This window comes from Lepisosteus platostomus, chromosome 9 (assembly GCF_059453375.1).
Source record: "Lepisosteus platostomus isolate fLepPlt1 chromosome 9, fLepPlt1.hap1, whole genome shotgun sequence".
Classification (NCBI taxonomy): Eukaryota; Metazoa; Chordata; class Actinopteri; order Semionotiformes; family Lepisosteidae; genus Lepisosteus; species Lepisosteus platostomus.
Genome location: NC_142619.1, coordinates 9,071,066 through 9,084,722, shown reverse-complemented (window position 1 = coordinate 9,084,722; position 13,657 = coordinate 9,071,066). Strand labels below are relative to the sequence as shown.

Below are 13,657 nucleotides of genomic sequence, written 5' to 3'. Positions count from 1 at the left end.
ATCCTTAGCCACAGTGCCACTGGCCCAAGATAAGTGCTTATTATCTTATCTTATAAAGAGTTGGAAGATCTATTGAAATCTATTGTGATTTACATTAGTACTGAAGTTATACAAAGCTCTCATTAAATTTTTTACTTCAATAACTGAAGGCAAAGTAGAAATATCTGCAAATCCACATATTTTCCTAGGTAAGAAATATCATCAAAATATGACCATCAGTAAACATTTTTAAACACAATTGCAGGCAGTTGATTAATTTAAAATCTATTTTTTTGATAACATATGATTTCCAAAAATATTATGATGCATATACAGTATACATTTTCTTTCCTACATTATTTACAGCAACTAGTAAGGGCAATTATAGATAAAAGTTTTATGTACTGTATCTAATTTCTCTTTATATTTAGTTAATCCATTTAGGAAATGGAAGCACAGTGGAATAGTGATTAGTACTGTTTTCCTCGAGAATCTTGGGTCCTGGTTTCAATTCAAATGTGGAGTTCCTTCTGTATGAAGCCTGCAATCTCTCTCTCTGTGTCTGCAGATGTTTTCTCTGGGAACTCTGTTATGCTTGCAATGTTAACTTACAACTGCAAATTGATTCACTGTGACCCTCAAAGGAAAAAGTACTTGTAAAAAATGGATGGATGGATGGAATTTTGATGTTGAACAGATGCTATTAAATAAAGGTGTACAAGGGCAAAATCATAAAAATATGATCTCATCCCACCCTGTCTGCCTTCTGCTAATATTGTAATTACCCTCTGGCGATAAGACCATAACGAAATGGCAGCAAATGTTAAAAAGTGCAGCCTGTCTCACACTTTCCTGTACTGTATAATTCAGAGGTCTTACCTTGGTTGCAGTTGGAGTCTCTCCATCAGCTGTGATTGATTTCAGCTCAATTTTCTCCTCCTTCTTCTCCTCCTCTATTGGCGGCTTCTCATTTTCAGGGCGCTTCGCTGGGCTGGCAGTCCTTGAAAAGCATAGCAAAGCATAAGATGCCTCATTTAGTCAGTGCTCAACGGATTGGACAGGTTAGCATCAGGAGAACACCAATGAAGGCTAATGTGATCTAGAGATAAGACAATATTAATTAATTCTTGTAGTGTCAACAACCAAGAATCACTACAAAAATTTGTTACAACTTACCGATACAGTATCACAGGATATCAAAACAGTAAAACACTTACTGTCATCACAATTTTATATGAAGTGAAGTGCAAAATTTAGGTTTTGCTCCAATGTTTATACTTTATTTTTCTTCATTTTTGAGCCATGGTAATACTTTCAATTTGGACAAATGAAAATTTGGTTTGGTAATACTTTCCATTCAGCCTTGTAAAGAGTGATGCTGGAGTGGGCCTGTGTATCTAGTTGAAGATTTTACTGTTGCCTGTACTGTGGAAACTCGCTATCAGAGCTTGTCAAGATAAAAAAAATCAACAAGGAAAATTAACCTTAAAAATGCAATTTTGTTTGCTCTGGTTTCCCCCTGGAAATGGTTGTATTGTATGAGATTCTACTAGCTTTTAGCAACCAAATGAATTACAGTAGACGAGCTGACTCTTACACCCTAGTCAAAACCATTATCGTGTTTAAAAAACAAGTTTACAAATATTAACAGCAGTATTAAAATTATGTTATCCTGTAGTAAATGGGAATTGCCAATATGCCCTACTATCCACTTTATTGTCTACTACAATCAACTGACCTGGCCAGCTTTTTCCTCTCCTTCTCTTCCTCTTCCTCCTTCTGGGCTGACGTCAGGCTCTCAGCATCGGCCAGGTTGTCCACGGCGATGGCCAAGAAGACATTCAGTAGGATGTCTGGTTGAAGGAGCGGTTAAAGAGGCACAAGAAAGGAATTGCAGACCTAAGAATTGAAAAGGGATAAACACTGTGCACATTAAGGTGTAGTGTACTGAGAATAGAAGGAGATGAGTTATGCCTGATATCATGATTTCCCTGATGATCAATATTGAAATACTGTAAAATAATCATTGGGTACTTCTGCAATTAATACGTTCATTGGTTTTCAAGCTCAAAAACCCTTACCTACAGTACACTCTTTTTGTATCCTTTCCACAGCACAAAGTATTACATACTCTTCGATGATGGCAAATGTCTGTCCTTTCAGATACCCCAATTAATGTCTCTTTCATACTGTTTTAAATGGACAGGTTAGAAAGAGAAGGCCTTAATATGTTAGTTACTTAATATGTAACTTACATGTAATTACAACACATTTCACTGTTCATGAATGGCATCATTTACCATAACAAGTCCACAATAAAATATTACTTTAAAATATTTTTTTTAAATTACATTTAGACAGAAAAGCGCATTCACATAGAGCTGATTTCTCTCTTTTCATACCTGGAATTACTTTAAAAAGAGTATTATTAAGTAAAGTTTCCCTTTAAGAGAAACGCCATAGTTCATCTTTCAGCTTTGTTTCATCCAGACCATAACAGCTGCAAAAGTGTATGAAGTAAAATTTCACATTCACTAAGATTCAGCTTCTCATTTTGAAACCCTTGCTTTTTCTGGCTTAATTTGCCCGAAACAACTGAATCATCACATCTAAACCAAGGCTGCCGCCCTGCTTACTGTATTTCATCAAAGACTCCATGAGCTACACCTGAGCTCTCACTTTCAGAGGCTTCAGCCACTTCACCTACCAGAGTGCAGCCTGCTTTGAGTATAGGAATCAGGACTACAGATTCAGGACAGACATTTAAAAATGGACTGAACAGAGAACTGTGTTTAATGAGGATGCTATTGGGTCAGCACTTATCCTATTTCTTATTGTGTTAAGCAGATTCATATTGCAATGTCTTGCCACTATCCTGGGTGGCATGCTTTGCCAATTAACTTCGCAGAAATGCTTTTACTAATGTACTGCACATATCCAAGAGGACAGAAAGGACCACAGCTCTTTAATAGTGGCTGAGAGGATACAGTTTCCGCAGATGAAGAGGATGATGAAGTAAATGCAAACCAGCATTCCTGGGAAGGAGGGGCCCCCATAGGCCTTGATTCCATCATACATTACAGAATTCCAGTCCTCTCCTGTCAAGATCTGTTGTAGAAAAAGAACGAGTGGGTGATTTTGGTTCTCCCCATTAGGACACAGGTCAGGGAAATGTTTTGATTGAGGCCAGTTTAGGCTAACGATTTTGAAAGGACTCTTTACAACAGTTACTGTAAATCACTGTACATCAGTGGGAGACACAGCCTCCTTATTAATGTATTAATTCCTTTTTTATATGTTGTCCTGCTGAGATTCTGCTTATGTGTGAATTACAAAATTGCTAAATGATAATTTAATTTTTTCTTACCCAAAATAAGCCGTGTTAAAAACAGTCGGGATTGTTAAAACTGTAAAAAAACACTGGTGGAAGCTATGAGTACAGTTTTCTTGCTCATTACATGCAGTACATATTCAGTATTATAATTCCTGAATATGTGAAGACTTTCTTATTCATTACTGTCATTGTGAATTTAGCTGTTATGCTATTTACAATTCACATGACTTACTGTATAATATTGCATAGCAGCAACAACCCACTCCAGTGCTTGAGCTATTAATGGATATCACCACAGCTTGGGTGCTTGAACTGACAATTCATTTAACATTTGGTGATAACTCAGGGTAACATATACACTACCTTGCATTTTGTTAAAGAATCTGATGAGCCATACAGTATCCCAGTTACAGTGCCTTGCGAAAGTATTCGGCCCCCTTGAACTTTTCAACCTTTTGCCACATTTCAGGCTTCAAACATAAAGATATAAATTTTTTATTTTATGTGAAGAATCACCAACAAGTGGGACACAATTGTGAAGTGGAACGAAATCTATTGGATTTTTGAAACTTTTTTAACTAATAAAAAAATGAAAAGTGGGGCGTGCAAAATTATTCGGCCCCTTTACTTTCAGTGCAGCAAACTCACTCCAGAAGTTCAGCGAGGATCTCTGAATGATCCAATGTTGTCCTAAATGACTGATGGTGATAAATAGAATCCACCTGTGTGTAATCAAGTCTCTGTATAAATGCACCTGCTCTGTGATAGTCTCAAGGTTCTGTTGAAAGCGCAGAGAGCATCATGAAGACCAAGGAACACACCAGGCAGGTCCGTAATACTGTTGTGGAGAAGTTTAAAGCCGGATTTGGATATAAAAAGATTTCCCAAGCTTCAAACATCCCAAGGAGCACTGTGCAAGCGATCATCCTGAAATGGAAGGAGTATCAGACCACTGCAAATCTACCAAGACCTGGCCGTCCCTCTAAACTTTCAGCTCAGACAAGGAGAAGACTGATCAGAGATGCAGCCAAGAGGCCCATGATCACTCTGGATGAACTGCAGAGAACTACAGCTGAGGTGGGAGAGTCTGTCCATAGGACAACAATCAGTCTTACACTGCACAAATCTGGCCTTTATGGAAGAGTGGCAAGAAGAAAGCCATTTCTCAAAGATATCCATAAAAAGTCTCGTCTAAAGTTTGCCACAAGCCACCTGGGAGACACCCCAAACATGTGGAAGAAGGTGCTCTGGTCAGATGAAACCAAAATCGAACTTTTTGGCCACAATGCAAAACGATATGTTTGGCGTAAAAGCAACACAGCTCATCACCCTCAACACACCATCCACACTGTCAAACATGGTGGTGGCAGCATCATGGTTTGGGCCTGCTTTTCTTCAGCAGGGACAGGGAAGATGGTTAAAATTGAGGGGAAGATGGATGCAGCCAAATACAGGACCATTCTGGATGAAAACCTGTTGGAGTCTGCAAAAGACCTGAAACTGGGACGGAGATTTATCTTCCAACAAGACAATGATCCCAAACATACAGCAAAATCTACAAAGGAATGGTTCACAAATAAACGTATCCAGGTGTTTGAATGGCCAAGTCAAAGTCCAGACCTGAATCCAATCGAGAATCTGTGGAAAGAGCTGAAAACTGCTGTTCACAAACGCTCTCCATCCAACCTCACTGAGCTCGAGCTGTTTTGCAAGGAAGAATGGGCAAGAATTTCAGTCTCTCGATGTGCAAAACTGATAGAGACATACCCCAAGCGACTTGCAGCTGTAATCGCAGCAAAAGGTGGCTCTACAAAGTATTAACGCAAGGGGGCCGAATAATTTTGCACGCCCCACTTTTCATTTTTTTATTAGTTAAAAAAGTTTCAAAAATCCAATAGATTTCGTTCCACTTCACAATTGTGTCCCACTTGTTGGTGATTCTTCACATAAAATAAAAAATTTATATCTTTATGTTTGAAGCCTGAAATGTGGCAAAAGGTTGAAAAGTTCAAGGGGGCCGAATACTTTCGCAAGGCACTGTACATTCTACCCCCATCCCAGTGAGCTCTCCGCCAATCGCATCACAGCCCCAGCCCCAGTGAGTTCTCTCTCACTTGCACGCTACAGTACCCCCAGCATTGCTGAGACAGTTCACCTGAAAGACAGTCAGCAGGGACTGGGGAAAGTTGTCAAAAGTGCTCCGGCGGGTTTCCATTTCATCGAAGTTGAACTTCCCCCCAAAAAGCTGCATGCCCAGTAGAGAGAAGATGATGATGAAGAGGAAGAGCAGCAGCAGCAGGGAGGCGATGGAGCGGACTGAGTTCAGCAGAGATGCCACCAGGTTACTCAGGGAGTTCCAGTACCTGCCAAGGCAAACAATGAGCTGGAGATGGAACTGAAAACAAATAGCATTCATTTAAAAAGACTAAGGAGATAAACCTTAAATAACAGTAGATGTAAATGTGCACTGCAGAGAGAGGAACGTTACTGTACTTTAGCACTGTTAAGTACTTTAGTAACCACAGAATTACATAAAACAATGCTGTGCCTTGCTTTTGATGCAAACTTGAGGTGTGTTCTTGCTCACTAACATACAGTACAAGTGCAAAAAGTCTCTGTTCACACCTTCATGCACAGTAAGATTATTGGGCTACAGTATACAGTATGAACTGTGACATCCTGTGACATACAGTATGCACAAACCTCCCCATTTTATCATACAGTAATCCAAGCAAACAACACTTGGCCCTGTAGTACAATAATTCAAGGTACAATGCAAACATTACATTTCCGTTCATTTCAATGGACTGTATGAAATCTCACACATACTCTAACATCCCTAGATATACCTTTGTTTCATTCATGTATTTTTAATTCCAGTTTTGCAAAAGTATTTTTATTGTTCTTCTCATTCATATGCCATAACTAGCATTTGATTTAAAAAATGACCAAAATATAAACTAAACAAAAGTATTGTTAAACTGCTGTTGTAAGACAAGAGTGTAAAGGTATATTTTTATACATGTTATATAGTTATGTGACTCACAATATGTCTTGAATTTGAATTACGGTACCATTCGTGCACCAAGAATGAGACTTGCCTACAAACTACAAATTGGAGGTGATAGTCAGTACAATGGAAGAGCTTGAAGATACATTTTGAAATCTGTCATTTGTTTTGTCAGTCTGTGTGTCATTAGATATTTATAATTTCTGAGCAATCAAAAAGCCTGTAGGTCACATCGCACCACTGTCAAATCCTATATGAAGAAATAAGGAATTGACCGGTTCTAGCTGGGATGCATGTGATAAAATATTTAGCTGGAAAAATGTCAGTCAGTAACAGGAAGCTTTCTGACGTAATAATAGACAGAGTTTTCAAGGCCTTCACAGAGAATGGCTAGGCAATCTGAAATACAACTGCAAGAGTTTTATGTCTAACATAATACATACAGCAAACTTCAGTAAAATGCTACCACTGTTGTAAAACTTGTATTTGAAAAGCTTAAATGCTAGTATTTCATTTTTTTGGAAACTTATCAAGGTGGGAAATGTTTTGTGTTCATAGTGCTGGAATGAAAAGATACATTTACTCCTTGGCACTGCAGCATTCCAATACAGTATGGATTTTTTAAAAAAACATTGGTGTTTTAAGATTGATTTTTACTGTTCTGTTCTAGTATTCATGTATAATTGATCAGTGAGATCACTGAGTCACAGTGACCAGACTATGTTATCAGCTACAAATATCTTCTGAGGTTCATATATACATATACATTCATACACAGAATCGATGACTTACAGTAAATGTATAAACTGCATTTTGGCACACACACTTGAATATAATATGGAAGTTACTGACTGAGTACTTTTATACTACGTGAACCTCTTGAAAAGCTTAGGTGGTAGTCACTGCCTGAATTGCCAATAGCTAAATGTGAATAAGCCATGCCAGTGAGACTCTTCTGTTTTCTAAATTACATAATAATGCTCATTCATTATGTTGTGATACGTTACAGGAACGTTTTTTAAAGATAACATCAAGCAATGGCAACCTCATCTTCCTAGAACTAAACCGAAACAAAAATAATTGCTCAAATGTCAGCAATCACGTACTTTTGTGTCAATCATACTGTTCTAAATGACGTATGAATACAACCAAATGAAGAAAATGCCTTTCCTTCTTAACACAGTAGACCATGAAAATAGCTTAAATTGTAAGAATATTCTACTGACATTGACACTGCGTGCTGACACAGCTCCCTACATGAACCTCATCAGTATATTAAATATATATATTAAATATATAGCATAGTATTATATACAGTATAGTAAATATACATATATAATATATAGAGATTGAGAATTTTACAAGGGATATTACATGTCTCAGTCATTTGAGTAATATGTGGATGCAACACACAAGAAAGTCTAAAAATGAATGAACTGTTTATACACAGTATATAAATTCATCCATCTTCTGAAAACTTCTTCCAATTCAGGGTTGGAGGAGCCTTTTCTGGCAAGCATTGGGAGCAAGGCAAAGCAGACACACAGACACAAACACAGAAATTGTACTACACATTACAGTATATAGAATGCATTAATACTCAAGCCCCTAAATATTACATAGTAAGACTAATAGAGGACCAGTCCAGCTGTAGTAATGATACAATTACAGCATAGGTTCCACAAAATATGAAGAGATATCCCTAAAGATAAGGTACCATTAAGCCAGCAATGTAAATCTTTCTGAAATGTACTGTAGGTAGCTCTTCAGCACTGACTGTAAAACCTTGAGACTATCTGAAGTGACACAACAGCATAACTTCTGATGCCTTCAGTTATGCATTACAGAGACATGGACTAACAATCTACCTTTTCACATGCTCAGATAAACAAGTCTGTTTTCCTGTAGAAGATCATACTGAGGGAAAGGCCTGAATTAATATCCTGTGCATTCCATATAACATTTCAGTACTTTCATTAGATTGGATAGAATAGGTCACTCCTATGTACAGTAAACGTATATTTTATTGAAATTTGTCACATGTTCAAATGCATAAAATGTATTTTCTTGTATATATTTTTTATAAATTGTTTTAATTGGTTGTTAGTTGTGCTATGTAGAAAAATCCCTTGTTTCACTGGATGGACATGTTCAGCTTCTGAAACACACATTAATTTACTAGCAGAATGTCAATATATTGCTTAGCTGCAAGCTGGTTTACAGTTTGGATCTGCATGACTGTGATTAATCACAATTTGAACAGAAGAAGGGAAAACAATATTGTAATTGTTTCTGAGCTTACAGGATCAATATTGACATCTTATTACTACTGTATGAACCAGAACAAACAAGATCAATTTACTGTATTATTCTAACACACTTTTGATTTATTTGTGTTTTAATAGTAGCAAGTTGGACCGCAGTCCACGTAGTAAAATCAATGCAGTCATGACAACAGGCCAACTTGGCAGGCACACTAAATGAAGCAAGGAAAAAGCTGGAAACAGAAGCCGAAAGGGGAGGCCTATTGGAATAGTTTTCTACCTGTTTCACCTGCCGAGCACTTCAGGGTACATGTCACAGCAGGAAGAATCAAAGACTGCTCCAGGCAGATAGTGCCCCCATTTTACTTCTGCCAGCCATGATTACCTTGACTTCTTCTAAGCCCTTTCACAGAGATTTAAAAACTTTCATGCGAGAAAGACATCAATATCACCTTCATCACTCATCCTTAGAGTGGGTTCACACAAGCCCCCAGCACTCAGTGATTGACCAACAGATGTTCTTACCTGAGGTTCAACAATCAAGCCACTTTAGTCACAGCAGTTCTAAATTGCTGTCATCCTCACATAGTTTCTCAAGCCTTATATTATAAATGCTTTCTCATTTTTTAATCTCATGTACTCTTCATTCACCAATCTCCACTTTTACAGCTACTGTAATATATTGAAGGGTGCATATGGTTTATAATATGCTGTATAAGTTTGTACACACTGATGGTAGAAACAGGTGTGGCTGTCAGTATTGCATATTAACAGAACTTCTGTCAAAAACATTCACAAATAGCTATAGATGCATGGCATTCGATATTTCAGCAATACATATTTTGTAAGCATCTCTTTGCCTTTGATAATCTTGAGTTGGTTCTTCCTGTAACCTTTTAATGTTCTTAAACTGCTTATAAGAATGATCTGATCACTCCTCCATGCAGAACCTCTTTAGCTCCTGCAGGTTGGGTGACTTCATTCTGCTGATGCTTTAAATATCCTTGTGCAGACTGTGATGGCCAATCAAAAATAAGTATAGTCTTAATAGCCTATCTTAATCATTTGGTTATCGAGTTTAATACATTGATATTTTTCTTTAAGATCCATGTCATCAGTGGGCAAGCCTTAGTTTCTGGACAAAAGGCACCAGGCTTCTGGATAAAATATCCTGGCTGACTTCATGAAAGCCACATCCATCTGTCCCTTAATTTTAAGTAGGTGAACAGGATGAAGGAAAAACAATTATAAAGCAGAACAAACAGATAGATTTCTGTTCTTCTCAGACAGGGTGATGCTTAAACTTTCATGATAACCATATCATTGGTGTCAATTAGCTGTTATATCCAAATTTCATGTCTTTGCCATGGAACTCTACTGCAGACACCACATTCATCATGTCAAGCTTGAATGGTAGCCTTATGGACATTGTATGTTGATGATGCCAGAGTATTTTTTAATTTCCCAATAGCTGTCCTAGGATTATGCGTTATATACCCAAACCATGTTTTTATGTTTCTTACGGTCTTGCTGGCGGGATAGCAAGCGTCTTATTAACCTTGAAATTCTTGATTGGACATACCAGTCAAAACCAACCTTTATAGCTATTTTATTAAAACTGTCACTTTGCAAACTACAAGATGTTTAAAAACCATTGGAGGATTAAACTCGCACCATTTATTTTCAACCAAATGAAATGTTTCAATGGCACAATACTGTATGTTCTGAACACCAATTTGTTACAGATTATGTTTTGTTTTGTCACATACCAGATTTTCCCTTTAATGTAACAATATAATACATTATGAGTAAATCTGAGAGATCAGATTACTTGTAGATTCTATACCGGGTTGTACCTAAGGTCTGTTTTTTCATTGTGAGTTGATAGTTGTTGATCTACTCATCTCACTATTATGACTCACTAACTAGAAGAGGAGACAAAGCATTAAATTATATTCCACTCAGAGTGCAGGTTAAAGATAGGACTAGCTACAGTAAGAATCTTGAATCCTTTAAACTGGTTGACCTGTGTTCTCTCAGGTGGAAATGCTCAAGTAATTATTAGCAATGAAGAGGCTTGAAGCTGGTTGTGAAACCTGAAACCTTACAGTGATATCAGTGAGACCTTTGTGAGTCCTCCATTTGATGCTTAACTTTATATGCTAAGAGATCGCCTTCTGTTAAAATTACTGTACAGTATGTTTAGTGCCATCATTCTATATCATCTGCTGCAGTTAGCAAAGTCAAGTAGTGCTTCTTTATCCCATAACAACAAGGGTTTTTAAAAATAACACTCCCCCCAACAAAAAAAAAAGAAATAAATACTATGGTTAAAAGTAGTTTGTACCTTGTGATTTTGAAAATACGGAGCAGCCTGACACAACGCAGCACTGAGATACCCAAAGGGGACATGATCTTGGTCTCCACCAGGATGGTCTCCAGAATACCACCACAGACAATGAAACAGTCAAAGCGGTTGAACAGTGAGACAAAGTAGGCCTGCAGTCCCAAGCTGTACATTTTCAGCAGCATCTCTCCTGTGAACAGGGCCAACAGCACTTTGTTGGCAATGTCTGAAACAGACAACAAGAGAATCAACATTGGACTTAGTCAAAAGAGAACATGGATAACTGAATTTCATGGTTAGGTAATGTAATGTTCAAAGAAAAGCTAAAATAGCTCTGATTTACAATTATGTCAAACACAATCTGAATCATTGGAAGATATCTGGCAAAATTTGGCAATATCAGATTTGTATACACTCTTTCCCTGTTTTCTTAATGTCAACCTTCCACTGTTTTTCTCTGCCGCCTTCCTTTTCTTTTGTTTTTCTTTCTCCTAGTAAATGAACACAGCAGGAATTAAGGCCCCTGTATGCCCGGCTGAAAACAAGAAGGTACCTTGGACTTCGGTGAGCCAGAGGGCCTGCTTGTGGTGCTCGGAAGCAATGGTCAGTGTGTTGAGGAATACCAGAAAGATCACCAGCCAGTAGAAGACATTGGATTTCACTCCCGCTCGGCACTTCCGTCGGCAAAACCGGTTCCATCGTCGGGAATACCGACTAGAAGGGAGGGTTATGGAGGAGAGAAAAGGGAATGGTGTGGGGAAAAACGATGAAAAAGTATGAGAGTTGCAGCAGCATTCACAGAGGTGAAAATGGTGGCACAATATTTCTATCTAGAAGTTTCTTTAACCCATATAAATTGTATTTCTATAGATAAAACTCCAGGCAAGAGAAAAAAAAATAGTGGTCACAAAGTAGAAACAGATTACATAATTAATCAAATAAAATAATATGTAATGTCAATGATACCACATTTAAAATCCAAAATATGTTTAACATAATTAATTAAGTAAAAAAAAGAGCAACAGAGATTAATGATTAATTAAAGGGTAAAGGGTGTAGTGACATGGTATATTATCACTATAACATAATTGTTATTAAAGATTTCTAATAATCTTTCTAGAATAACCCTGGGCTAGTATGCCAACAGAATTATGCCTATGATTTACTCTACACAAGTGTAATCTTGAAGCTTGCAAACCAATTGTAGTAACCAAGTTTGCTTCATCAATGGAATTAATATAGTTGGACTTTTTTATCAACAGCCTAATTATTAGAGTATACAGGTATTTAGTAACAGTGCTACAACCCAGGATCTTCGCTCTGAAGTTGGCTCAGGGAAGTTAGAACTGTGCAGAACCTGGCTTTTTAATATAGCCTTTGAAGAGTCTGACTTGGGATCTGGCTAAGTAACACTCTCTCTTTACATTCTGGGACATCCTTGGCACACAGCCAGCAAGTGGACAACTCTGACAAACCCAGCCTAGCCTAATTTTTTTTACACAACAAGAAACACCTGACCAGCAAGTTTTAATAAGATAACTTTATTGGCCATATACAATTTCTTGTATTAGGAATGTGTCTTTTCACACGAGACACACAGACAGGGAGAGAAGCTTGGGGTCAGAGCGCAGGGTCAGCCATTTATACGGCACCCCTGGAGCAGTTGGGGTTAAGGGCCTTGGTCAGGGGCCCAACAGAGTAGGATTCCTCTGCCAGCCATGGGATACAAACTGGCAACCTCCCAGCCACAGGCGCAGATCCTTAGCCACCGCACCGCCTACTGAGTATAGCCTACCATTTTATCATATTCATGTTATCACCATGAGCTTAGCTTTGATAAAGTTTAGTTCATGACACTAAATGATTATTTGCTTGACTTTGAGAATACGAACGTGAGTGATTAGGTAATTTAACTTATTAGGAAGACAAAACAAATATTATAATTTACATGTATTTGATCTTGATGATATTAACGTATGCAAAATATTACTCATAAACAGAGGCTGACATTCTATAATCGTCTGCTATTAATCTTTTTATCTGAAATATGAATTTAACTTCACTGTCCCAGTTCGTACTCTTTTCATTGTACTGCATGTGCTGATATAGGGTATGTTTTTTAAAACAGGGACTATATGTAGAAGAAAAGTAAACATAAGTCTAAAAAGTCATCAGATCAACTAAAGAAATCAGTTAGCATCAGCAATTAGGAACTGAGATGGAACCAGAAATCCAGAAGACACCAGGGTCCACTAAGACTAGAACTCAGTACCACTGCACTAAACCATAGAATCCTGCCAGAGTCTGAATCCAGTATATCCAAGGTGAAGAGTATTGTAAAACATGTAGTATTATTATAAATTCTTGCATTGGCATAGCACTTATTATTCCAAAGGATACTAATGAAAGTTAGGTCAATGGAGTTAACATCCCTCATCTTATGAACACTGTCATGGGATCTTTAAGAATGATCTTTAAGACAATTAGGATCTTTATGTAGATCTTTAAGATGTTTACATACTCAGGGTTTTTGGTTCAGAATCTCATTCAAAGGAGAGCAACTACTCTTAATTTCACAATACTATTTTTTTAAAATGGAAACTGGTGGCTCAAAAGTTAAATTAGAAAATTATATACTGTGCACAACAGAGTGTTTTAAGAGTATTTATTAGTTTTTAATGCAAAACAATAACTCCTAAACACATTTATGTTGCTATTTTTTC

The 13,657-nt window shown here is 37.4% G+C and overlaps 1 protein-coding gene across 10 annotated transcripts in view; it reads right to left on the bottom strand.

The window, feature by feature from the left end:
• Window positions 1–13,657, bottom strand: part of cacna1c (calcium voltage-gated channel subunit alpha1 C) — a 431,114-nt gene that overhangs the window by 69,997 nt on the left and 347,460 nt on the right. For all 10 annotated transcript variants that reach the window (XM_088646820.1, XM_088646811.1, XM_088646814.1 and 7 more), the window contains 6 exons: window positions 11,488–11,648; window positions 10,935–11,160; window positions 5,469–5,676; window positions 2,967–3,087; window positions 1,718–1,832; window positions 859–979 (listed from right to left, as the gene is read on the bottom strand). In XM_088646820.1, coding sequence (XP_088502946.1) covers window positions 859–979; window positions 1,718–1,832; window positions 2,967–3,087; window positions 5,469–5,676; window positions 10,935–11,160; window positions 11,488–11,648 — 952 coding nt within the window. The remainder of the gene's footprint in view (window positions 1–858; window positions 980–1,717; window positions 1,833–2,966; window positions 3,088–5,468; window positions 5,677–10,934; window positions 11,161–11,487; window positions 11,649–13,657) is intronic.